At 42.9% G+C, this 25567-nt stretch overlaps 1 protein-coding gene across 2 annotated transcripts in view; it reads right to left on the bottom strand.

Moving 5' to 3' along the window:
- Positions 1 to 1455: 1455 nt before the first annotated feature.
- Positions 1456 to 25567, bottom strand: part of Papss2 (3'-phosphoadenosine 5'-phosphosulfate synthase 2) — a 73642-nt gene continuing 49530 nt past the window's right edge. The window contains exons 8-13 of one of the 2 annotated variants that reach the window (XM_038310337.2): positions 22845 to 22859; positions 16855 to 17060; positions 6987 to 7122; positions 5492 to 5760; positions 3942 to 4171; positions 1456 to 3184 (exon numbers count right to left, since the gene is read on the bottom strand). In XM_038310337.2, the coding sequence (XP_038166265.1) occupies positions 3043 to 3184; positions 3942 to 4171; positions 5492 to 5760; positions 6987 to 7122; positions 16855 to 17060; positions 22845 to 22859 (998 nt within the window). In that variant the 3' untranslated portion in view covers positions 1456 to 3042. The remainder of the gene's footprint in view (positions 3185 to 3941; positions 4172 to 5491; positions 5761 to 6986; positions 7123 to 16854; positions 17061 to 22844; positions 22860 to 25567) is intronic. The other variant, XM_038310343.2, reaches the window with a different exon arrangement.

Below are 25567 nucleotides of genomic sequence, written 5' to 3'. Positions count from 1 at the left end.
AACCAAGTGTTGTGGAATATTAGTTAAAAATGTGTGGCGTTCTTTTACGCCGTGGAACATTTGTTTTTGTGTCTCATTCTATGTTGCATTTTTGACTCTGTAAAGCTGTGTTACTTTTGCCTGTCTAAAACCTGATTGGTCTAATAAAGAGCTGAACAGTCAATAGCTAGGCAGGGATGGCAGGCCGAGAATAAGAGAGAAGAGGGAGGGGTAGAAAAGGAAAATGAGAGGAGGACACCAAGACCGGCCTCCAGCCACACAGCCAGCCATGGAGTAAGAAGTTAGGAAAGTATATAGACTAGAGAAGAGTAAAGGCCCAGAGGCAAAAAGTAGACGGGATAATTTAAGTTAGTAAAATCTGGCTAGAACAAGCCAAAATAAGGCCAGGCATTCATAAGAAATTTGGGAGCTGGATGGTGGTTCCCCAAAGAACAAAGAGTAAAGAGAAAAAAAAAAAAAAACTCAACTACAACCAAGATTTGTTGGAAAGAAATACTAGAGCCTGAAATATTGATGTAAGGTGTATCAAATGATTTATGTATGCCTTTCTAGGATTTGTTCACACTTCCCAAAGACTTCATGACTTCTTGGTATCTGTTGATGTACACATATATATCTTGGCCTACTTGGCCCTGCTAATTAATAATAGGAGCCACCAAGTAAGATCTGGGGAGAAAACAAAGAGGACCTATAAATGGTACCATTTATTTATTTATTTTGATTTTTTTTTAAAGCTGGATCCCTGAAGCCTAGACTAATCTCAAATTCATTGTGTAGCCAAGGAATCATTGACCTGATCTTTCTTCCTCCACCTCTCAAATGCCAGGATTACGAGTATGTGTCACACTGTGTCTCATTTATGCAGTGCTGAGAATCGAACCCAGGCCTTCATGAATGCTAGGCAAACGGTCTACCAACTGAGCTATCAAATGATAGCTTTGAGTTGGCTATTACACTACTAATATTTGTGGTGAGGATCAGCAGAAAAAATGCATGACGTTATTAGAAATAAATCAAGCATGAAGGAAGAAGCAACAACTGTGTGCCTAGAGGCCACTGACGTTGCAGGTGGAAATGTACTGCCTTAGGCACACAATGCCAGCTGCTAAGGTTAGTGCAGTTACTGGACTTCCGAGAGGGAAACGTGTCCATGATTATTTTTAAGCCTGTTGGTGAAGCCGGGGAGGGTCTGAAAATAAGGTCCATTCCTATGAGAACAAGGGCTTTGACTTTATCACCTTAGATTGTCTTGCAGTGAAATTCTGGAAAGAGAGTCATAAGTAGCCCAGTCCCCTCTGAAAAGTGAGTGTCCAGCTAAGGTTATGAGTCACCTACACCTGAAGTTCAAGTTAGGGCTAACCACCTCTTAATAAAGCCCTAAGAATTGTTATTGCTCTCAGTGCCATGACCCTCAGCAGCCATTGTAGCCAGCATTACAAGACAAGAGAACTTGCGTGGTCTTTGAGAGATTTATTGAAGGAAGAACAGGCATCACTTGGACACTGAAACAGTTACACTAGCTGTAGTACTACAGTAGAAAGGCAGCTTTCTGTGTCTTTAAAATCACAAATTTTATTCATTTGCTAAGGCACTACAATGGCATGTTTTCAGTGAACCCAGAGTTGTGGCGGCAGCAGTGAGCAGCTGACAGGCGTGCGCACAGGCACCACGCAGCTGAACATTCGCCTTGCTGTGGTCACGGCATGTAGCCCACTCTCAAAAGAGCTTTTATTAGCGTTTTTTAAAAACCGGCAGTATGAAAAAAAAAATCACAGTTTTCGTTTTTCAGTTTGTGGTCTCTTCCAGAGAAACCTTTATGTAAAGTGTTTTTCTCTTACGTTTTCCTTGGCAACAATAAATCATGCCTAAAATACAAGAATTACCTCTTAGAAAGTAAAACCATCGAAAGATGTTTCACAACAGGTGCAGTCTGGAAACTTGTACCATTAAGAGTTTGGGATACCCTGAACCTTTCCGTCTCCAAGAAGGTCTCTCTTTAGCATTCTCAAGGAGAGCTTTGTTAAGTAGCTTCAAGGAGTCAGAACCAGCTCCTGTGTTGTCTAGTGTAGACAGGGACCTAGCTTAGGAGTGTAGTGGTCTGGGCACTCGAGTGTCAGCACTATTGGTTAATGGCTATTTTGTGTATTACAGCACTCAGCAGCTCTCAGAGCTTATGTGTGTATCATCTCTGCACATGGATGAGGCTTGGATTTTATCTTCTCTGCAGAAGTCAACAGTTTCATCTTCTCATTAATCTGTGGGTTAGTTTTGGTTATAGCTTCAATCAAATAGCTCTTGAAGATAACTACAATATTCCCTGAAGGAGAATTAGTCCCTGGGGGGAATTCTCATCAAAGCATACCACACTATTGAAAAGTGCCAGCATACTGGAGTTACTGTTCATAGGAGGCATTAGAACCTCTCTTTCCCTGCCAGTCTATGTTATTTTCACAACAGAAGGAAGTTGCATATTTCTTAAGATTTAATTCACATCCTCACACATATATTTCTTCCAGTTGCATCTTCAATTCATTGGGCAGTGAGACTGTGTAGTCATGAGGTAAAAAATCCTGATGTGAGCCACATTTCCATCAGGATGACAGGTTTTTTGTTTTGTTTTGTTTTTTTGTCAATTGTACAAAAGAGGGTGTTTGTATGGTTTATTACTTCTGGTAAGTAACATTAGGGTTCCAGCTTGGCAAAATTAAGCTGGAAAGTATGCTTTTGTATGGGCAAGTCAGCTAGACACATGGTCACATTTTTTTAAAAATCTGACACATACCTGCTGGGATGAAGACTACAACTGCTTTCATTCTGGAATGTATAACAATATTGTTTTTTCCTAAGATTTAGTTTCCAGTGTGACTTTCATATACATGATGAAATTAGTTTTAAATTATAGGCACAACTTTTTACCTTATTACAAAATACTAATTTTAAAATTAGTCGTCGAGAAGCAATTGGATACAAAGCATTTAATCACAAAAATAGAAAAAAATCGTTAGTAAAAGAGCATTTCAGAGAGACCAAAACCAGGGACACTTAGTTGATCTTCTCCAGAGACCTGTAATAATCTGTCAACACTTTCCATGCTTTGGGGGCCATGAAGCCATCTGGGGGGTCTTCTCCTTCCCGGGCGAGCTTCCTCATCCGAGTTCCTGAGATGAAGTCAAACTCGTCATGCCTGTCACAATAGAGCAACAGAGAAGTCAATGGAGGTAAGAAACAGCTGACCTGCCGGGCGGCGGTGGCTCACGCCTTTAATCCCAGCACTCGGGAGGCAGAGGCAGGCGGATCTCTGTGAGTTCGAGACCAGCCTGGTCTACAAGAGCTAGTTCCAGGACAGGCTCCAAAGCTACAGAGAAACCCTGTCTCGAAAAACCAAAAAAAAAAAAAAAAAAAAAAAAAAAAAAAAAAAAAACAGCTGACCTAAAGATCCCTGCAATTAGCTTCCAGGTTTTCTCTGTAAACAGTTCCCTCAGTCTTGAGAATCTCACAGGACAGAAGAGAAATAAAGGCAGAATGTCTGTTCAGTATTTCCTGCACACCTGCTCTTTTATATCTTCATGCCAGAGATTAGTTTGTGTGAATTTAGTATGGGGTATGAACATCCTGCCCCACCTCCCTTGTGCTGTGATAATACACACGTGCAACTATGCCCAGTTCAAGAACTGTGGGTGTGCTGGAGCTCAAACCCAGGGCTAGGCAAGTCTTCTATTAGTAAGCTACATTCATAGAACAAAGAAATGCTTATAGGCCAAGAACTACGTGTAGAGCACTCTGCTACGATGTTGGGGACAGAACATGTGCAAGAGCGGGTCTGAGCTCTGAGGGAGTGTTGTTCCAACTGGAAGCGTGTAGGCTGGAGACTTCCAGAGGGCCCAAGTTTTGCTTCATCATGTCAATTGTCATATCGATTACAATTTTCTCTAGAAACCTACCTTGCTGGATCATAAAAGTCCATAGCCTTTTTAGTTTTATTGTAGGCAGCCACTCGGAATGGAATGATTTCTACAGAGGTGAGGCCAGGGGCCATACTCAAGACCTTGCCCCCATGGGTAGGTTCATATAGGTCTTTCTTCGTCTCAGGGTGGGGCATTCCTGCAGGATCCCTGCCTACAATGTAGAAATTGGCCCCTGCAATCATCCGGCATCTGCAGTGCCACTGGACCTGGAAAATAGCACATGGGAACATAATGGTCATGATCCAAGTTCATGTTCCCCTTTATGACAATTCCTTGATTTTGCTTTCAAAGTGATTCAGAAAGGTGGGTCAGTTAAAAGTAGCAATGATGTTCTAAGCCTTGAGCACCCAGGCTGGGTGGTATTGGGTGGGTCAGGAGCTTTGAAGTCATGAACTTTTAATCTCGCAATAAAGCAAGCAGCTCAGGAAACTTACTGTTAGAAAGGACTGTGAATCACATGCTCTAGTCTTCAGACAAACCAAAATCTAAGGGCTGTTAGAGATTCTAAGCTGTCATTTGTCTGCCAGTAATGAACTAATTACCTTTCATATATGTGTTGATTCCAGTTTATCATAACACTTGCCATCTTTAAAGTTCTAACAAAAATATAAAGGATGGGAGGAGAGCTGTAGAAAGGTGTGAAACTCGGATACAACTGAAGAGAATTCATTCATTAAACTCAGTTTAGAACATTTGGAAGGGTTAATTAAGATCCCTTCAGAATCCTACAAACTCCAAATCCCCTGTACAGCTGTTACTGAGGGACTAAGAATCTTCTGGCAGGCTCACTGTGATACGTTGGTGCTGCCTTTTAAAGATACTTCTCCCTTCTAAGAAATTCCTGGGGCATGGTGAATCATACAGAGTACTTAGAAATAATAAATCATTAGATTGGTGTGGTGGTTTGGATGAGAAAGCCCCCCCCCCCCTTAGATTCAGGCATTTGAACCCTTGGTCCCAGGTTGCTGCCACTGTTTGGGGAGGTTTAGATGATCCAGCCTTGCTGGAGGAAGTGTGTAAGTAGGGATGGGCTTTGAGTTTGGAAAGCTCCACCTATTTCCCATGTGCTCTCTGCTTCAGTTCATGCTGGTGGTGAAGGATATAAACTTTCAGGTTCCTGCTGCTGCCCCCAAGCCTGCTGCTTGCTGCCCCTAGCCTGCTGCTTGCTGCCATGCTTCCCTGCGATGATAGACTCATCACTCTGGAGCTGTGGTGTTTGATCACAGCAACAGAAAGGCAACGTGTAGATATTTCTTGCCCTATGATTCCAGGTGAGCTATGCTCTCTCACTTTCTCAATCACGTGCTAAGGCCCATATTCTTCAAGCAATGTGTTTATGTAGGACTTGATACTTTCAGCATCCTTCCAAATACAAAACTGAAAAAGTTAAGCTGGGATGGGGGAAAGAGTAACTTGAGACTCTAGAATCTGCCCATTAAGAGTGGACCCCTCAAATTTATTTAATTTTGTAAATGAAGTTTTAGGCTGTGTTCTTTGTCCTTTACCCAGCTCAGGGAGTTGCTCACCTCTGTGGGGCCAGCATACAACATAGGAGATGGAAAAATGGCAACAATAGTTGATTTTGGGTCCAGGACGCCTTCCTCCAGTACAGCTGCGTGTTGTTTCATCCTCCAGTTCAGAGGCACATCGTCATCCTTGGTCCAGCCCCCCAGAGGGTGCAGCAGGAGGACTGGGTGCTTATAGCCCCTCTCTAGGAGCCTGCGTCGGGTGTCCTGCATCAGCAGAGCATGGCCATTGTGGACAGGATTGCGCAACTGGAAGGCAAACACGGCATCTGGGAAAGAAAGAAAAGCCAAGATTCAAAATAAGCTACATTGCTTGTCCATAAGAATAGATGGGGAAAGATGGAGTGGTAGGTATCCTGTTCAGTTCCCCCATTCGGGCTGCTAGCGTTTGACAGTTTGAGAATGTGCCTAAGCTGTTAGGGGTGTTAATCCATCAGAAGTGTTCAGTTGCTTGAACAAGATAGGATGCAGAGGCAGGAAGCCACACAGGAGAAAACATGACTCAGGAATTAAAACAGGTACTGGTTACAGCCTTCCTGAAAGCCCAGGCTCCGGCCTTCACTAGTCCCCTTGTGCCTGCTGCAGGCTCAGCTTCATGGGAACCTGCGCATAGAGCATATAATATGTGGGAACCAAATCTACAGATGAAAACCAACCCCACCTTCAAGAAATCCTGAAAACAACGGCACTTAGAGATGGATTCATGAACTCCTTTTTCTTGTTCTAAAATGTAATTAATATATATCTTTTGCAGACAATTTAGAAATTCTCTAAAAGCCTAAAATGAAAATTACATATCTCTCAAAATGTATAGAATAAGAAATGAGAAGATTTCCTTCCTTGTTCCACTGCCACTCCCAAGAGGCAGGTGGTGTCTCTGGTAGGTGTCTGTCATCCCCAGAGTCCTTTGTGCCTCAGTTTTATTTTGCTTTTTCCAATTTTCTTGTTTTTCAAATTATGCCGTGTGTGTGTGTGTGTGTGTGTGTGTGTGTGTGTGTGTATTTAGTTCTAGGACAGCCAAGGCTACACAAAGAAACTCTGTCTCAAAAAAACAAAAACCAAAAATTGCTGGACTGGAGAGATGACTCCAAGATTAAGCATGTGCATTACTCTCTCAGAGGACTCAAGTTTGATTCCAGCACCTATGTCAGGCAGAACACGAACTGCCCAGAACTCCAGCTCCGGGGAACTCTGACCCTGGACACCCACACATACATCACACACACACACACACACACACACACATTCACACTTAATTAAAAGTAAGATAAATATTTTTTTTAATGCTGATTCAGGCAGGCATGGTGACCCATGCCTGCAATCCTAGCACTTGGAGGCACAGGTAAGATCAAGAATTCAGGTTACCATAGGCTGCATAATGAATTCAATGTGAGGCCCTATATTAAAAAAACAAAAAATTATTCCTGATACACTTAAATTTTTGACTACAAGTGCTAATGAGTATTGGCAGATACACTAGAATCAGATTACATACCAGCATTCATGTCTTTCCACTTCTGTCTGAGCTCCAGAGGTGTCAAGCGATACTGGTCCAGTCCGTCATCCCACCTTATTCTCTCCAGCACCTGCAGGTCTCCACCAACAAGCCAGTCCCCACCTTCCATCACCATCTACGAAGAAATCGTCGAGGTTAACAGTAACTATACTGACTTTTAAAATTTTATTTGAAGTGTGTGTGTGTGTGTGTGTGTGTGTGTGTGTGTATTAATGTATACACGTGCCTGTATGGGTGGAGGCTTAGACGTCAGAGTTGGGGAACTTCTTCAATAGCTCTTCAGTAAATTTTTGAGGCAGGGTTTCTCACTGAGCCTATAGCTCGCAAATTTGGCTAGACTGACTAGTTGCTGAGCTGCCACCATGAGCTGCCTGCCTTTACCTTCCTGGCAGTGGAATTGCTCCGTCTTTAGCCTCCGTCCCCATGGATCCTGAGGAGGATAAACTTGGGAACTCATACTTGTGAAGCAAGCTCTGTACTGGCTGAGCCTTCTCCCCAGCCTGCCTGTTTTTCTTTGTGACCCATCTTAAGTTGCTGCTCGGCAGCATTTCCAATAGTATTTAACAAACTTTTAATCTCTGAACTTACTTGCGGTCTTCACCAAAGTTGCTGGGGAGGCAGAGCAGGAGCATGGACCAGGCCCTGGTCGAGTCCAACGGCACATTCCCACAACATAAAAATTAAGAACTGTTCCCCCCCAAAGTTTCTGTTTATATAGATTATATCCATCAGTTCCCATGTTAGAAATGAATACTGAGAAGCTTAAAAGTAGTAATGAAGTTATTGCGTGTTAAGAACAAACTCTTTCCCACTCCTTCACCCAAATAGGAAGGACAACATTACTTTTACCCATCTGCCACTTTGCTAAGTATGGCCTAACAGAAGATAGACAGATTTTCATAGCTACTGCATTTAATCTGAGCCAGTGAGTTTCGGCTGTGTTGTGTAAAGAAAGCCCACCATCAGGGACTTAGCTAGAAGAAAGAATAGAATTTGAGTAGCATTTTTATATGATTGTGGATACTGTTTGATACTAAAACATGTATTGGCTCCCTCCCCCTTCCTTTTTGTCAGGGTCTTTCTCTGCAACCCAGGCTTGTCCACTTGGGATCCTCCTGCTTGGGCCTCCTGAATGTCATGGCGTTTACTGCCATGTTCAGCTTTTAAGCACTAGTTTCCCTCAGTGTGTGCCCACACCTTTCTGTACCATATGTGTATGGCATGTGCATGCATATCTTTGTAGAGCTCTCCACCAACTGTCTTCCTTGATAAATATCACTAGTTCTTGAACTTTTACAAATCGTGTGGTGTGTGTGTATGTGTGCAGGCACACATGCGTGTGCATGCAAGTGCATGCATGCGTGTACAACTTGGAGGCACCTGTTCTCTCGTACCAAGTGGATTACAGGGATTAAAATTCAGGTTGTTAGTCTTATCTTTACCCACTGAGTCATCTTGCCATCTCCACCTTATTTTTAAGACAGTCTTTTCTTTAACATGGAGCTTGCTAATTCAGCTACACTGAGTGGCCAGCAAGGCTCAGAGATGTTCCTGTCTCCACTTCCCTCATGCTGAGATTACAGGCAGGTTTTACTATGTCTGACTCTAGTATGTGGTTGCTGAGGATGGATTTTAAAATTCAGGTCTTTTTGCTCAAATACCAATCATTTTTACCAACTGAACCATCTCTCCAGCCTCCCAATGCTAGTTTCTTAAAGGTAAATTGCAGTATGAAGTCTAAAACTGTATATATTTTTCACACTGTTTATTAAAAATCCATTGTTTTTTGAATGATATTTTTACCCAAGAATTTATTATTATTATTATTATTATTATTATTACCATACATGCTGATCAACTAGAAATGTTGACTCACTGAGTTTGTCAGTCTTCAAAGGCTGACATTATATTTTAGGATTTTAAACATACACACACAAACGCACACACACACACACAAACGCACACACAGACACTTGTGAGCATTGCTGATGGCATCAGAAGAAAGTCTGCGTCTGAACTTGCTGCCACACTCATAGTGCCAAATAAAATGTTTTTGTTTGAAACCCCAAGGTTAATCTTGGCAGCTAAGAAGTACTGTTCCTTGTTTTTGTTGAAGTGACAGAATTTTTCCCATTGAAAACAAACAAACAAACAAAAAAACTTACTAAATATCCAAGTCTGAAGACATGCATTTGTAAACCCACATTCTTGATACCAGGGTTTCAATGGTGTTTCAATGGCTGTTTTTCCCCAGACTCAAATAACTTGATAAGAACTTTTCTTTAAACCAGCCATTGAGGATTAGCATGTATAGCAAACTTATCTTGTATACTTCCATATTTGGAGTATGTTATGAAAAAAACCACTTAGCCCAAATGTCACATTCACAGCATCATGGAAAGCATCCTTCAGTGAAGCTGGTGGTTTCTTAGTACAGTTGCCAAAATCGAGCCACCAGCATTTTGTCCACCTTTGTTTCACATCAGCCATGCCAGTGGCAACACAGGAAAAAGACTATCACTGTTACATGGTCCTGCTCTCGGGAGTTCTCGGCTAGGTTGTGAGTACTGCTGGGGTTCAAAGAACCATGCTTTGAGAATCTCTACTGGCACACTCCTAATATTGTATAATGTATTTTGTGTTGTTCTCAGTAGCACTCCAAAGCTCTTAGAGGAAAAGTTGTTTGGTTTTCTACCATATAATTATTTATCATTTAGCACAGTTTCCATGGAAATCACCCTCAGATGCAGCCTCCTTCATTAAATCTGCTTTAAAGATAAAATTCAGTGAGCAGCAAAGTGTAGCAAAATCCAGGCATATAGTGTAAAATAGATAGTTATCAATTTTCTTGAAAGATCTCTGACAAGGATGCCAAGGTCACACTCTGGGGAAAAGTACAGTCTGTTGAACAACTATGTTGAGGAAAGTAGATACCCACATGCAAAAGGATGAAATGACCTATATTCTATGCACAAAAGTTAAAATGGATTAATGGCATACATAGAAGACCCAAAATTATAAACTGCTTATGTAAAGAAAGGGGCCAGGCAGAGATAGTGCATGCCTTTAACCCTAGCACTCAGAAGGCAGAGATAGCCGGATCTCTGTGAGTTCAAGGCCAGCCTGGTCTACAGAGGGAATTCCAGAACAGGTACTAAAGGTACTAAATGTACTAAAGTTACAGAGAAACCCTGTCTCAACCCCCCCCCAAAAAAAAAGAGAAGAAAGAGAAAGAAGAAAGAAAGAAAGAAAGAAAGAAAGAAAGAAAGAAAGAAAGAAAGAAAGAAAAAGGGAACAAGGCTTTATAACACTGGGGCTGGCAATGGTTTCTTGGCTATAGCACCAAAAGTACAGACTACAAAAGCAAAAGTCAAAATCTAGGACTACCCTGAACTGAAAACTTCCTTTGAACTAAAAGACAATGATGGAGGAGGGTCATCTGTCTATGTGTTACTTTCATTGGTTAATAAAGAAACTGCCTTGGCCTTTTGATAAGACAAAAAATTAGGTGGGCAGAGTAAACAGAACAGGATGCTGGGTAGAAGGCAGTGAGGCAGATGCCATGGAGCCAGCCACCAGGTCAGACATGCTGAATCTTTCCCGGTAAGCCACCACCTCGTGGTGCTTGCTACACAGATTATTAGAAATGGGTTAATCAAGATGTGAGAGTTAGCCAATAAAAGGCTAGAGCTAATGAGGCAAGCAGTGTTTAAAAGAATACAATTTGTGTGTTGTTATTTCGGGTGTAAAGCTAGCTGTGCAGGAGCCAGGCAGGAACGCAGCCCGCTGCTCCTTCTACAAGTCAGTTAACAGGGTGAATGTGTACGTGGGATGAGATGACTATTCCAAATCCTATGACATCACAAGGGACCATTCCTACAACCTGGGTGTCGTGGTATATGCCTGTAACACCACACTCAGGGCTGAGGCAGGGATTTTGCGTTTGAGACAAGCCTGGGCTACATAGTAAGATCATGGCTCATAAAAAGAACAGAAAACTCCTCCAGAACAAGGATAAATAAAGTAGCTCACAATTCACAAGGCAGAGCTAGTGAGACAGCTCCGTATGTACGGTGAGAATTCAAGTATGATGAGTTTGATATCTTGTAGACAAGTTGTTCTATGATGGCCACATACTCACACACACCCCCTCAAGAACACACAGAAACATCATAAAAACAAAAGGCTGAACAAAGAACTTGAGTAGACATGTCTCCAAACTTGTTCTGTAGATGGCCAGAGCACACAAGTAGCCCACTACCAACAGCTATAAAGCAAATGAAATCCAAATGAGAAAAGGTGGCATATCCATTAGGATGGCCATTATTACAAACAAACTCAGGAAGTATGTATTGGTGAGGATGGAGAGGAACTGGAAAGAACCCTTGTGCCCTGGGCTCTAAAAGGATGACACTCCTGTGGAAAACAGTATGAGGTTTCATTTCAACAAAAGAGCAAAAGAAAACTTTGAAGAACCTTTTGATTCAGCGGTCCTTCTTCTCGAGGAGAGATTTGCACACCCAAATCTCCATTTGTTCTTGGCAACCCAAATGTCCACCAGTGGATGAATGGATACCATAAAGACATGTACAGCATGGGAACATGAAAGAAATCTTGCCCAGTGCTTCCACATAGATAGTCCTGAGAAAGCTGGACAGCCACAGAAAGACAATCACAGCACAGATAACCCTGAGGACAGGGATAGTGAAGTAAGTCACAAAAAGGCAAATTATGTACGATTTCATCTGTACAAGGACAAAATGAATACCTAAAATGTCATTAGAGTAGCAAGGGTGACTGAGAGAACTTACTCATAAATACCTAGTAGAAAGAAGAAGGTGGCAATAGGTTGCCTTGGCTCAGTCTCCCCATTACAGCCAATCACTGAGGTTTACAATGACTGCATCCCAGAGGGATGCAGAGAATGAAAAGCTAAGCTAGTGTGATTTTTGTCACACCTAATATCTCCAGTTAATTTATTGCCACGAGTGGAGTGGGAAAGGGTGTGCTACATCTGGAATCTAGTGCAGCCAAAGGATGCAGCTGCCTATCCCGCCGTGTGGCACAGAACTGCCTTCACAACAACAAAGACGTACGGTGCTGAGCTTGAGAAACCATGGCTATAATTGTGCAATGGACTTGGCTCTGTTTTCATGGCCTCCTTTCTAAACTCTGTCCTCAGGCAAACCATTACAGATTCATATTTTCAAATATTAGTACTATCCATGACTTGGTCCTCACCTCCTAAAATTTTATTTAAGAGTTGACACAAATCCCTAGGAGTTTCATAACACTCGGAACTCTATGGGCCAACCCTGCACTGGACTGTTCTGATGACTGAAAGGGACTTCTTGGCCACCCACACTAGAACCACGTCTGTGAAGAGCGATGCTGAAACTACTCTCTCGGTATCATTGGGACGCTCCAAAGGTTCTCTGTGTCTACGATGCTCTGACAACCCCGAGAACTATGCGCAGCACTCAGGAAGGAAGGTTCAGCACGTGTGATGAAGCACTGCTTTCTAATCCATATGACAAGGCTTTAAGAGACTCGAAGCTCATGCAAGTTTAACATCATAGCTTTCAGATAGAAGGCCACTTTACAGAAAGGAAGGGACAGAGTCCAGGTGCACATGGTTATTATGCCAAGGCCAGAACCCAAATCTGGAACTTGAAAAAAAAAAAAAAAAACAACGAGCTTTCTTTCCTAGCACATCTGCCGGCTTTCATAAGTGGCCCCCAGGCTGATATTTCAGCAGCACCCTCAGTAATGTCTGTCACAGGTATGGATGGTACACATTGTTCTGGGAGGACACAGAAGGCCGTTGAGTCATACCCGTGAGTCAGGGGAGGTGGTATTGACTTCGGAAAGCAGGAAATAAAATGGGGATGTGGGAGTGGAAGGAGCAAACATGTTGTGAAGACCAGCTCTGGAATGTCAGGAGGAGCAATGGATGGGGGCTAGTGGTCCAGGCTAAGAGGTAGCCCAAAGAAAGGTTGAACAGTTCACTCTGGCTGAAGAATAGACAGTGGATTAGAGGCTTATAAAGCAAGAAACAGGAAGGATGTGAAATCTGGACCAAACTGGAACAGGAGTGATTGAATATATTTGAATAACGTTTGGAAGGAAGAGCTGCCAGAACTTGTTAATCGAATAGGAAAGGGCACGAGAAAAAGCAAGAATGCCATGTAGGTTTTGTGTATGGGCTTAGTGCACGCATACAGAGCTGTCAAGTAGGAGAATGAGTTTGGGGAGAGCTTGACACGTTGAGTTTGGACCACTTTCAGGACATAGCTAGCTAAAGCTCTCAATAACTGTGTAATCGAGTGGTTCTTAACCTTCATACATGTATACATCATAGGCAGCTTCAAAATCCCAAGGACCAGTCTGGCCCAATGCCAATCCAGCCAGAAGCTGTGAGACCTGCTCAGGGTTATTTGCGGCAGGGTCTTCTTACATAATTGACAATGGCCTTAAACTTGGAATCTTTGTGCTGCAGCCTCCCTGGTCCAGGAATTATAGGGGTGAGCCATCATGACTGGCATAATCTGTGTGAATTTTAAGGTTTCCCTGGTGAGCTCATTGATCTTGCTGTCCATCTGGTCTTCATGTGGCTACAAAAAAAATTTCTGTTCCTGTCTTTCATTGGAAAAACATACTTTGTTCTCTTGATTTCTACATATATAAAATGAGAGTAATAATTTTTACTTACTTTACAAGGGAATTCTGAGAAATTACTGGTTGTTAAGAGTGCACCATGGACAAAAGATGGTGAATTTCTTCCAAGCATTATTTCCACACATTCTAGTTGTTCCTCAAAATGACTATGAGATTATGCCATATGGTTCCATACTTTGTGACTCAAAGAGACTTCTTGAGTAAAAGGGTCAAGTGGTTGTTTGAATAGAAATGGCCCCTCTAAGTTCATATATTTGAGTGTTTGGTCATTAGGGAGTAGTGCTACTTGACGGGGAGTAGAAGGTGTGGTGTTGTTGGAGTAGGGGTGGCCTTGATGGAGGAAAGGTGGGCTTTGGACTTTCAAAAGTTCAAGCCAGGCCGCTTTTTCTCTCTTCCTGCTGCCTGTGAACCCAAATATAGAACTCTCAAGAATCCAATGTCGAAATCTCTACTTTTCCAGCACCATATCTGCCTGTGTATTGCATGGTCCCCCACCATAGTGACACTGGACTAAACTTCTGAAACTGTAAGCAAGACTCAGTTAAATGTTTTCCTTTATAAGAGTTGCTGTGGTCATAGCAATAGAAGACTAGTAAGACAGTTTAGGAGTACTGATACGTAAGGAGTTGTGGAACAGACGCAGGCCATTTCCTTGGCAACTGACCATGCTCTGCAAACATTCTCAGTCCCATTTTAAAATGCAAGGGCCATAGTTACTTTTGTGAATAAAACTGTTAGAAGACTTTTGTTAAAATATTAGCATGAGTTCAGGGTGTTAAAAATAGAGTTCTTTGCCCAACAAAATTCACGTGTTGTGTTTTTGCCAAATATATCTTTAGGAAATTCAAGTATAATATATGGGGGGGAGGAGGCGCACAAATGCTTTCTCTCTGGTTATCTGTGACCAATTTCTTACCATTAGTTCCTCTAATGGCCAACAGTGTAGGGTCATTGACGATACTCTTAAAGACACAGGTCCCACCACTGTTCTCCCTGACATATATTGCAAGACAAGATGAGGAGACGAAGAGAAATAGTCGTCACTCAGGGTCCCCTAGGCTTTATCTGAGGTGACTTTTATGCCTTTAGTGCAAGTCACGTGGATGTTAAGACGTTAGACCCAAAGAGAAGAAATCTTTGAGCAGAGATAATGATAGGCCGTTATTCTTTGGGCCACTGGAGAAAGATAAGTTCCCAAGCCTGTGTGATTACAATCATAAAAGAAATGATCAAAGATGTAATTGAAGGCCAGAATGTAATATTCCTGGAGCAGCTATCTCAAAGACCTTCTGCTGCCAGACTTGGGGGGGGGGGGTGGGAGAGGAGGGAAAGGGGAAACTGCCCTAATGATTTTGACCTGCCTATGCATAAGGCAAGAGCTGGCTCTCTTGAAGGCTGATGGTTGTGTCCAAAAAGTGGAAAAGCTGCTCCCTTGCTCCCTGAGCTCTTCCGTTCAGATTAAGAAGGTTTCAAAGGCTACTAACTGGGCCTCGAGAATGTCTTTCCTATCTTGTAACATTTCACAATGGAAATTTTTTTCCTGAAAGGTCATAGGACTGGGACAGCTGTTCAACATATTTTGGCCTCCTCTTTTTGTCAAAAGAGAAATTAAGGATGGTATACTTGGTCTATCACAGGGTCCTTGAGAGCCTCTTGGGCTTGGCTGCTCATGATGTTACTGTGAGCTTGAACGCTAACCAAGCTGGGGAACTGAAGAGGTCAAATTAGGTTAGTAATCTCTCTCTGTACTTCCACCTTTATGCCTGTGTCTCGATGAAGAATGGATTTTCATTCAGTTTCACAGAATTGTGTGAGAAATGGACTGTATCCTGTGGTTCTCCTGTATACCTCCTTACTCCCACCTCACTACCAACTGCTGTTAGAAGCTGCTGAGGAATCTCATTTGCCTTCGGGGCGGAGAGAACTGAATGACCCTAGTTAGATGAACAGTTGCTGATGAGAACGTAGTGTCTTTATTCTCGGAACTTAGCCACTGTGTGTACTGATCTTTGTTTATAGAAAGATGTCATCGATCCCCTCCCTCACTGGCCAGAGAACATGAACTCTGAATTGCTTTCAAGGGTTGCTTGGGTTCATTACATGTGTTCCTTATGCCCGTTCAACATGGACAGGGCTGCAAGCTCTAGCTAGCTCATGATTTTGATCTTTTACTCAAGGTACTAGACTATTATCTGCCTAGTCCTATTTAGCTAAGGATGCTTCAGCCACAGGATATGATGACTTAGGAGATCAAGACCATCTTTCAAACAAAAATGCCTTTATTCTTTATTTTTTATTTTTGGCAGAGTCTTCTGTAACCAAGCCTAGCCTTAATCTAGCTATTTAACTGAGGCTAACCTCTGATCTTGCCTTGCCCTCCCTAGTATTAGGATTCAGAGTCTTGGCCCATCGTATCTAGCTTCAGGAAAATATTTCTCACTCAACCATGGATTTGGGGATGTGGCTCAGGCAGTAAAGGTCTTGCTGCATAAACACGAGGAAGGATCTGAGTTTGGATCCCCGGTACCCGTGTAAAAAGTTGGGTGCAATAGCATGTCCTTGTAATCCTAGCCCTGGGAGGCAAAGATGGGCAAATCCTGGAGTTCCCTGGATAGCTAACTTAACCATACTGGTGAGCTCCAGGTATAGCAAGAGACACTATCTCAAAGACTCAGGTGGGGAGCAATCTCTGCCTTCCACATGCATGTACACTCTCATGCACATGTACATACACATGAACATATATAGCACATAAGGGCACATACCAAAAATAAAAATAAGAACTTCTAGTTGGGGAGATGGTTCAGCTAATAAAATGCTTGCCCCATAGTGCGAGGACCTGAGTCCTAACTCCTAGGACCCATATAGAAAGCCAGGTGCAGCAGCAGCCTGTGTCTCTAGTCTCAGTGACAGGGAGATGAGAAGCAGTGACAGGAGGACTGTCAAAAGCCCGCTGGCAAGCTAGTCCAGCCTGCCTGGCAAAGTTCCAGGTCAGCCAAAGGACCTGTCTCGAACAGAAGGTTGAAGGCACACACCCTGAAAAAGGGCACCCAAGGTTGTCCTCTGATCTCTGATCTGTGTAATTATATGCCCCCCCCACACACACACTCACACAAATATACCCCCACCCCCACCTTTTAAAAAGTCCCCCCAAAGGTTTTGTACTTACTTTGATATGGGGGTGCTTTGCAGTGGATGTTCCCCACACGCGGGAGCAGCGTTCCTCTTTCCGGTGCTCATAGAACTCAGGGTCTTGTAGCACGGCCACCCTTCGGCCTTCATACATCAGGGCGAACTTGCTGCACCCTTCGAGCCGTGCCTTGTCATCCGTAGAAACAGGCAGTACAATGGGAATGCTCATGTTGATGACTCCGTCTACGGAAAGACCCACGTGCCGTGTGAGTGCCAGGTCCGGGGTGAGCATCCTTCAGAGATGGCTAACATGTGCACAGTCCTCCTTCCAAAGCCTGTGCTGGGGTATCAGGCCCCAAGTCCAGCACAGACATGCTGCTCCTCTGCTTTCTCTAAGTCTGTGATGGGAACTCCTTGACCAGTCCCTCAGGTAGGTTGCCTCAGTAAGTTACCTGGCTTTAGGGGCAGGGTGGAGATATGGCTCACCACCTTAGAACCTTGGTCCTGACCCTAGTGCACCATGAGGAGTAATGTCTTTTGTTGTTGATGTTGTTTTAAAGTTATTTAGTGTGTGTGTGTGTGTGTGTGTGTGTGTGTGTGTAAAAGGGCTTCAGATCCTCTGACCTCTGAAGCTAGAGTTTTATTAGACAGTTGGGAGCCTTCTAACATGGATGCTTGGAACTGAACTTGGGTCCTCTGGAAGAGCACCAAAGACTCTTATACCACTGAGCCATCTCTCAGCTCAAAGTCTTTAGAAACCAAGTCAAGATTGGTCAACCTGAAAGCTCTTCTTGTTCTTGGAAAAAAACCTGTGTCAGTGTTGGGCATTACCAACGTAAATGAACTGAAAAGAAAGGTGAAATACAAAACAACAACAACAGAAGCCCCACAGAGCTCACACCCCAGACAAGCAACCCCTTGATGAGATGCAACTCTATCTTCAAATGTTTAGAGACTGTTCACCCCACTTGTCTGCGATCACAGTTTTGCTGGCTCAGCTACAACTAAAACCATCACTCAAAACACATGGGCGAAGGGCCTGGAGAGATGCTCTGTGGTTAAGAGCATGGATTTGGTTTTCAGCACCCACACAACAGCTGGCAAAAAGCTGTAACTCCAGTTTCAGAGAATCAGGCGCCCTCATGTGGCATTCATAGGCACTGCATGCATGTGGTACACAGGCATACATGCAGTCAAAACATTATTATATGTAATAAAAATATGTAAATCTTTAAAAGGAACGTGGAAGTGAAAAAGGATACAAAACCACTAATTAAACTTTACTAAATGTGCACCTTCTCTAGAGACAAAAACCATCTCATCTCTACTGAGACGCTAAAAGAAATTTTGAGGAAGCTGGCTGCCCTAATTCCTCGAGGCTACAAGACTGGCTGTCCAGAGAAGCTACATCTTCATAACAAGTCAGCAGCTTGACCAGAAGAAGAGAAAGGAAAACTTGTAAACACCAGATACAGGAATTGGCAGTTAACTTTATGTGTTGACGTGACTGGTCCATGGTACTCAGACATTTGAACAAATATTCTCAGTGTTTCTGTGAATTTTACTTTTAGATGAGACTGACATTTAAATTAGCAGGTCTTGGCCGTCGGTGGTGGTGCATGCCTTTAATCCCAGTACTTGGGAGGCAGAGGCAGGTGGATCTCTGTGAGTTTGAGGCCAACCTGGTCAACAAGAGCTAGTTCCAGGACAGGCTCCAAAGCTACAGAGAAACCCTGTCTCGAAAAACCAAAAAAAAAAAAAAAAAAAAAAAAAAAAACAGCAGGTCCTGGATAAAGAAAACCATTCTCCATAAAGTGAGTGGGTCTTATCCAATCAATGAAAGGCATGTGGAAAAGAGACCCACTTTCCCAGAGGAAGCAATTCAGGTAGCAGAAAGACTGGGCTGAAGCTGCACCTCTCCCTCCCAGTCTCCAGCCTGCAGGCTGACCTTTCAGATTTTGAACTTGCTAGGTTCCATAATCACATGAGCCAATGAAAAACAACACACACACACACACACTCACACACACACACTCACACACACACTCATACACGCATGCACACACACACTCATACACACATGCACACACACACTCATACACACATGCACACACACTCATACACACATGCACACACACTCATACACGCATGCACACACACACTCATGCACGCACGCACACACACACTCATGCATGCACACACACGCATGCGCACACACACTCATACACGCATGCACACACACTCATGCACGCATGCACACACACTCTCATACACGCATGCCACACACACTCATACACGCATGCCACACACACACACACTCAAGAAGATACATTTAAAAAATCGGGAGGCAGAGGCAGGCGGATCTCTGTGAGTTCGAGACCAGCCTGGTCTACAAGAGCTAGTTCCAGGACAGGCTCCAAAGCCACAGAGAAACCCTGTCTCGAAAAACCAAAAAAAAAAAAAAAAAAAAATGTAGTGTGCTGCAGAAATGCCTCAGCAATTAGGAGTGCATTCGTTCCTGCAGAAGACCCACGTCAGGCAGCTCACCACCACTTGTAGCTCCAGCACCAGGGGAGCAGAGAGCGACCTTTGGCCTCTGTGGGCATCTGTACTCATGTGCATACACACACACAGACAAGTATTTTAAAATAAACTTAAAAAAATACAAATTCATAGAAGTATCTCACTATAGAGATCAAAACTCTCACAGGTATCTCACACGTTTCCTGATGAGGGTTGTGTCTATGTGTGTCTGTGCTTGTGTGCGTGCATGCGTTTTAGTGAAGTTGAAGATTTAACTCAAGGCCTTTTACATGCTAAGCAAGCAGGGTACCACTGAGGTATATCTCCAACAATGTCTATGTGTGTGTAAGTGAATAAGAGGCTTTAACCATCGTGGGGTTTATTTTGTTGTTATTTTGTTTCTGAGATGGAGTGGCTCACAGCCCAGGCTGCCCTAAAACTGACAGGTGAGGATGACCTTGTGCTGCTGATAGAGCTTCCCAAACCCTGGAACCACAGGCTGTGTGTGCCACCAGGCCCAGCAAAGGGTTTGCTGTTATTTTAATACGAACAGTAGTCAGATATAGTAACCATGTCTGCCATCCCAGAACTTGGGAGGCAGAGATAGGATGTTCATTACTTCAGTGGCATCCTGTACTATCATAGTGAGTTTGAGGCTAGACTGGGAGGAGGCTCTCCCTGGGTACCCCCCAAAATAAGTATGAACATTTTGAAGAATTTTTAGATAAAACAGTTAAAAAGATGTAGTTGCTTTCCAGTTTGAAGCTTAAAAACATAAAAACAGTCTCTCCTTTCTTAATGATGCCAGACAATGTGAAAAAATTTAAGGCTATGACACCTTTCATTTCCTTTTGTAAGCATGCTCCAAGTTCTAACTAGTCTGCCCTTCTCATTTGGACTCAGAATTGAAGCCTGAGGGCTGTGGTTTAGGGAACACAGTGTTCGGATGGAGTTTAGGGGAGAATGAAAGGAAGATCAAAGGGGAGATCCTCCAGGGGTAAAAGAATACTCTGACTTTATTTGTGGGTGTGAGAAAATGTAAGTCAACAGAGTCCTGAACCATCAAGCCCACTTAGATTGCTTCTGACCTGTGAAGATCTGAGTCGTGTTCCTATGGGATGTAAAACTCCCCAACAGCTGTGAGCCCAGTTGCCGGCCCACTTTGTCCTCTCAGCTCTCTCAGTTAGTAAAGAATGTCACCGGTCAGACAGCAACTGCCAGCAATAAAGACATCCAGTCTGCCCTAAAAGTCTGCAGTGTATAGTAGACACCTTTAAAGATTGCAAATTAGGTGGAATGTAGGACGATTTTTTTTGTTAAAGTAACTCTGTTTCAAAGTTCACCAGAAGCCAGAGCACCTAATCCCTTTGTGGGAAAACCTCAGAATCAAAGTGGGGAGCTCTTGAAAGAGGAGTTAGCAGTGTGCACCTCCCCAGGTTTCTGGGGGAACACACTCTGTAAAATGCAGTAGCAATAGAAGTCTGTGATGAACCACAACTGAATCTCTCAGGAAAGGGTAGTTTCGCCAGGAGAAACACGTTCAGGGATGCTCCTGTTCTAAAGAGAAAACGTGCTCTCTGTGGGTTGCGTACTGACCACTCCACTGATGAGAGGCTGGAAGCGGAGCAATACTCAGTTCTGCTGACAGAGACTTGAATAAACCGAAATAAAGCAAACTGCAAAGCAAAGGTCAAAGGGAGTTGTCAGGAAGCCTAGCCCAGCCTGCAGCCTGCTGGCAACACTGATAGCCCAAGGACACTTTGTTTCCAGCTGCAGATGCTGCTCTAATGAACATCCGCTGTGATGCACTAATGAACATCCGCTGTGATGCACTAATGAACATCCGCTGTGATGCAGGATAAAGGACTTGCCTGTGGGACCACAAGGCAGGAGTCCTGCTAAGGAATAATACCCACTGTTCCCATGTGCCTGAGACTGCAACTCTTCATGGGCATGGGCTTGCTTAATTTGGTTCCCTATTATCTGTCTGTACTCTTGCTTTTTTGTTTGTTTGTTTGTTTGTTTGTTTGTTTGTTTTGGCAGTAGTAGGGTTTGAACTCACCACTTCATGCATTGGAGGCAAATGTTCTACCACTTAACTACAGTTCCAACTCTTTTCTCTACTTTGGTTTAGAAAATTTATTTTTATTTTTAAATTATGTATATCTGTGTGTTGGTATGGGCAGGTGAATGCAAGTGTCCATGGTAGCAACAGGCACTGGGAACCCCAGGAGCTGGAGTTGTACATGGGTGTGAACCTCTCAACATGGGTTCTGGAATCAAACTTCCACCCTCTGCAAGGGCAGCACATGCCCTTAACAACTGAGATATGTCGACAGCGCCCTCTCTACAAAAAATAATAATTTTATATGCATGGGTGTTTTGCCTGCATGTATGTCTTTGTACCATGTGTGCAGTGCCCAAGGGTACCAGATGAGGGTGCCAGGTGCTCTGGAACTGGAGTTAGAGTTGGATGTTAGTGTCCATGTGGGTGCCGTGAACCAACCCCAGGTCCTCTGCAAGAGCATTAAGTGCCCTTAACTACTGAGCCACCTCTCCAACCCCTCTAGTTTTGATACATAAGCATTTCCAACAGTTGAGCCATGCTGAGCATCCTCTGTGGCCTTTCCCTTGGTGTGCTTCAGCTCTGATGAGAGCTGCATTATTTTATTATGCTTTATCTAATTTGTGAAGATTATTGTTGTTTTTAACCATAGGACATCCAACAGATAATTTTCTATCTAATTGAATACTTTTCTTTTGCTTTAAACAATTGTCAGTCCTTTTCTCTTTAGCGCTGTAGATCTGCTTATTGGTTGCATAGACTTCTTCGTTCCAAAAAAATGAAATTAACATTATTATATAATTAGGCTTTTTAAAGGAAAAAATGATAAAAATAATATTCATGATAAGTGATATGTTTGGAATTTTACTTCATTCTTGTACAATGTGGAAATTTATAGTCTCAGGTAAGAGTATATTTATTTTCGCTTCTGTAACTATCAATTATGATAGCTTGCAATTAAGTCCATGCATAATCATACATTGCAAACAAACAAGGAATGATCGTACACAGTCCAACCAGATATATTTATTTTAAATCGAATCTAAAGTGAATTTCTTCATTGACTAAAAATGTCTTGTAAGTATGACAGAAAAATTTAATTTCAAATTTCTGAAACTAAAAGAGGACAGAAGTCATTAGACGATCATAAATTTAAAAGAACTCAGGAACATAATGTGCAATGATAATTTAGAGATAGAGTTTGCCAAACTCAACATTACAAATAATAGTTCCATTCGAACCAGAAATTATCTGTCGTTTGTACTTGAATAAGCAGAACAATGTGGTATCATTTTACTATAGCTGGTTGGATTATGAACTGAACAATTCCAACTGGTTAATTTGGATTTTTAAAAATTAAATCCTTAATAATTTTTTAAAAAATTAAGGTAACATATCCAATTATAATAATTTAACTACTTGGAGGGTGAAGTACATACCACGGTGGGTCATGCCTAGGGAAATACAAACATGAAAAACATTTTCAGGTCGCCACCACGAGAATCTTGAAGCAGCAGTTTCAAGGAACACATTTCTGTTATGCACTTCACATATGCAACATGCAAATATTCTCAGCTTCTTATGCAATTTTTAAGAACAGGCACATGACACCAAACATATGATAATATCATTTTTGTGTAATATTGTTCAATGCACTCTAAAAACATTGCTCAAAAGGATTATCTACTTGAAATAATTATAAGACATGTTAGTTGCTATTTTGATTTCAGGAAGACTGCCAAATGGTTTCCAAACCAGACTTTGGGAGAGCGAAGGCACAAACAGGTCCTAGAGTGTAGAAACCCAGATGCCTAAAGGACCCACTGGTGAGCCTCAGAAAATAAACACAGGGTTGGAGTCATCAGATCCTAGATTTGAATGCAAAGTCAAGTGAGGTTTCTGCCCTTTCTAACATTACCATCTCCCAAGGACCAACCGTCTTCATGCAGGTTAAATGGGGTAACCTACATCAAATGTATGTGTGGACCCTCATCCCTGCCTGGAAGGTTCACGACGAAGATTTTAAATAATGGAGTTGTCTTCATCCCACTCAGCAGTGACATTTATGCTAGGAGGGTCTGTGACAACCCTGACACTGCATTTCCAGGGAGAGATAGGTGACAGAAGAAGACATTGATGTGAAGGCGGTGACTCATAAATGCCACAAACATGAACAAATGGTTGCTTTGGGGCATTGTTCAGTTTTGATTTTGTCCTAAATAGACTGATTACATTTCTAGACTCAGGGTAGAATGTGAACCTTTCAGAAAATTAAAGTTAACAAAATACTTTATAGGAGGCAGGGTGAGATATCTTGCTACATCTTCTGATTTATACATATAATATACATAATATATAACATAACAATATAATATAATAATATATTATAATATAATAACATATATTATATGTGAATTTATAATATAAAAATAATATGTAATATATAGAAAGGTTCTGGAGCTTAACTGTTTTCTCAGTGTGTCACACCAGGCATACACTTCAAGGAGACTATGACACGGGAAGCGTAAAGGCTCAAATGGCCTGCTTCAGATGCTGCAGCCTGGGAAATTCAAAGTGCTCTGGCTTAAAATGATGTGGTAAAAAGCCATTTCTGCTATCAGCCTCAGAGAAGCTGTCCTGTCTGCCCCATGAGTTCACTCTCTCTTCAGGACCTCTCTGTCCACAGCAGCTAGAGGAAGCCAGTACACTTCCAGGGTTCAAACTTCCAGTCTTGAACCCTTACTACGATAGCCACACTGGAGCCTTGGGATAGAGAGATCTGTGTGGGTTACCAGAGTACTCATGTAAGGCATAAGCAACCTCCTCGGGAGTCTGCATCCGAAGTCAGCACAGAGAGAGTGAACGTTTTCCTACCACGAGCACTGGTGTCTGAATGACTGTGAGTGAAGAGATCCACGCGGGAAGTAGCCTGTAGTTGTGGGCCTGATGTGGGGACACAGGAAATACACCCCAGGAACTCCGACAAACACTGGGGTTTAGGTTTTGGAAAGAGCTGGGGTTGCAAAAGTAGGCAGGGGCTTGGAGTTAGGGGACTCAAACAGTAAAGGGAAAGTGGTCAGGCTGGGGGCTTAAGGGAAACAGAAATTAAATAAAATGGAAATGATGTGAAAGAAAAAGCAGAGAGCGATTTTCTAAGTCACCCAGGCTGTCTGTACCTGGAGCTCATCTCTGGAGTCACAGATGCTCTGAAGGGTCCAGCAAAAGCCACGAGCTCAGAGCAGGAGCGTTTCCTTTCACCCCTTTCTCTAAACAAGACATGAGATGACTTTTGCTCCGCCACCCTACAGGTCTGGATCTCAGGCTAAGGACCCTTCACTTCCATTGGCATTGACCCCAGCAGCCCTACCTACCATTCAGGCATCTTTCTTTATGGAGAAATTCTTGTATAAGCTGCTCTTTGAACTGAGCCCTCTTCTTTCCGTGTGGTCCCTTGTCCCACGGTCACATCTCCAGCCTGGATGCTCATACCTCACCAACTTCTTGGATATGGCTGGCTGCCGAGTCCAGCCACATGTCCTTGATGCAGCTGTGCTCGGCATGTGCCAAAATTAAGATGTCAAGATATGTGTCTCATTTCCTTGGTAAGGCATCCTGGCCTTCTGCGGTCCATTGGGAAGGCCGTCAGGAGAGCAGACTGAAGTAGAAGGAGCAGCAGAATCTGGTCTTGGGGCCTTAGTTCTAAGCAGTGTGAATGTGAGCAAGTCATTTATCCTGAGCTCAGGGTTCCTCATCTGAGAAGTGGGTAATTTCCAGGGATTTCATAAAAATCAAATGAAACAGCATCTGCTACAGCAAGCTAGACTTCAAGTATGCTTTGTAGCTTGATAATTTGAGAAAGCAAGGCTTCAGGCTGTAGGACATGCGCAGCTACAGCAGAGGAATGACTGTGTTAGAGTTAATCTAAGAATTCTGCTTCTAGGCCATTCCCTAGGCAGCAGCATAAACCCCAGAGTCTCTTTCCAAAGACTGCATATCTGATCTGGCTCTTTCTTCCCCATAGGTCTGAAGCTTTGCCCAGGCTTAGACAATTGGTGTGATTCTGTCAACACCTCTTCCCTAGCTGGCAGTCATTTTTCCATGAAACAGAGACGCCATGTCTGAGGACCTCAGGGGATTCCAGGAAGGACATTCTTAGAGAACA

The sequence above is a fragment of the Arvicola amphibius genome, chromosome 1, assembly GCF_903992535.2.
Source record: "Arvicola amphibius chromosome 1, mArvAmp1.2, whole genome shotgun sequence".
Lineage (NCBI taxonomy): Eukaryota > Metazoa > Chordata > Mammalia > Rodentia > Cricetidae > Arvicola > Arvicola amphibius.
This window is presented reverse-complemented; position numbering and strand designations above follow the sequence as displayed.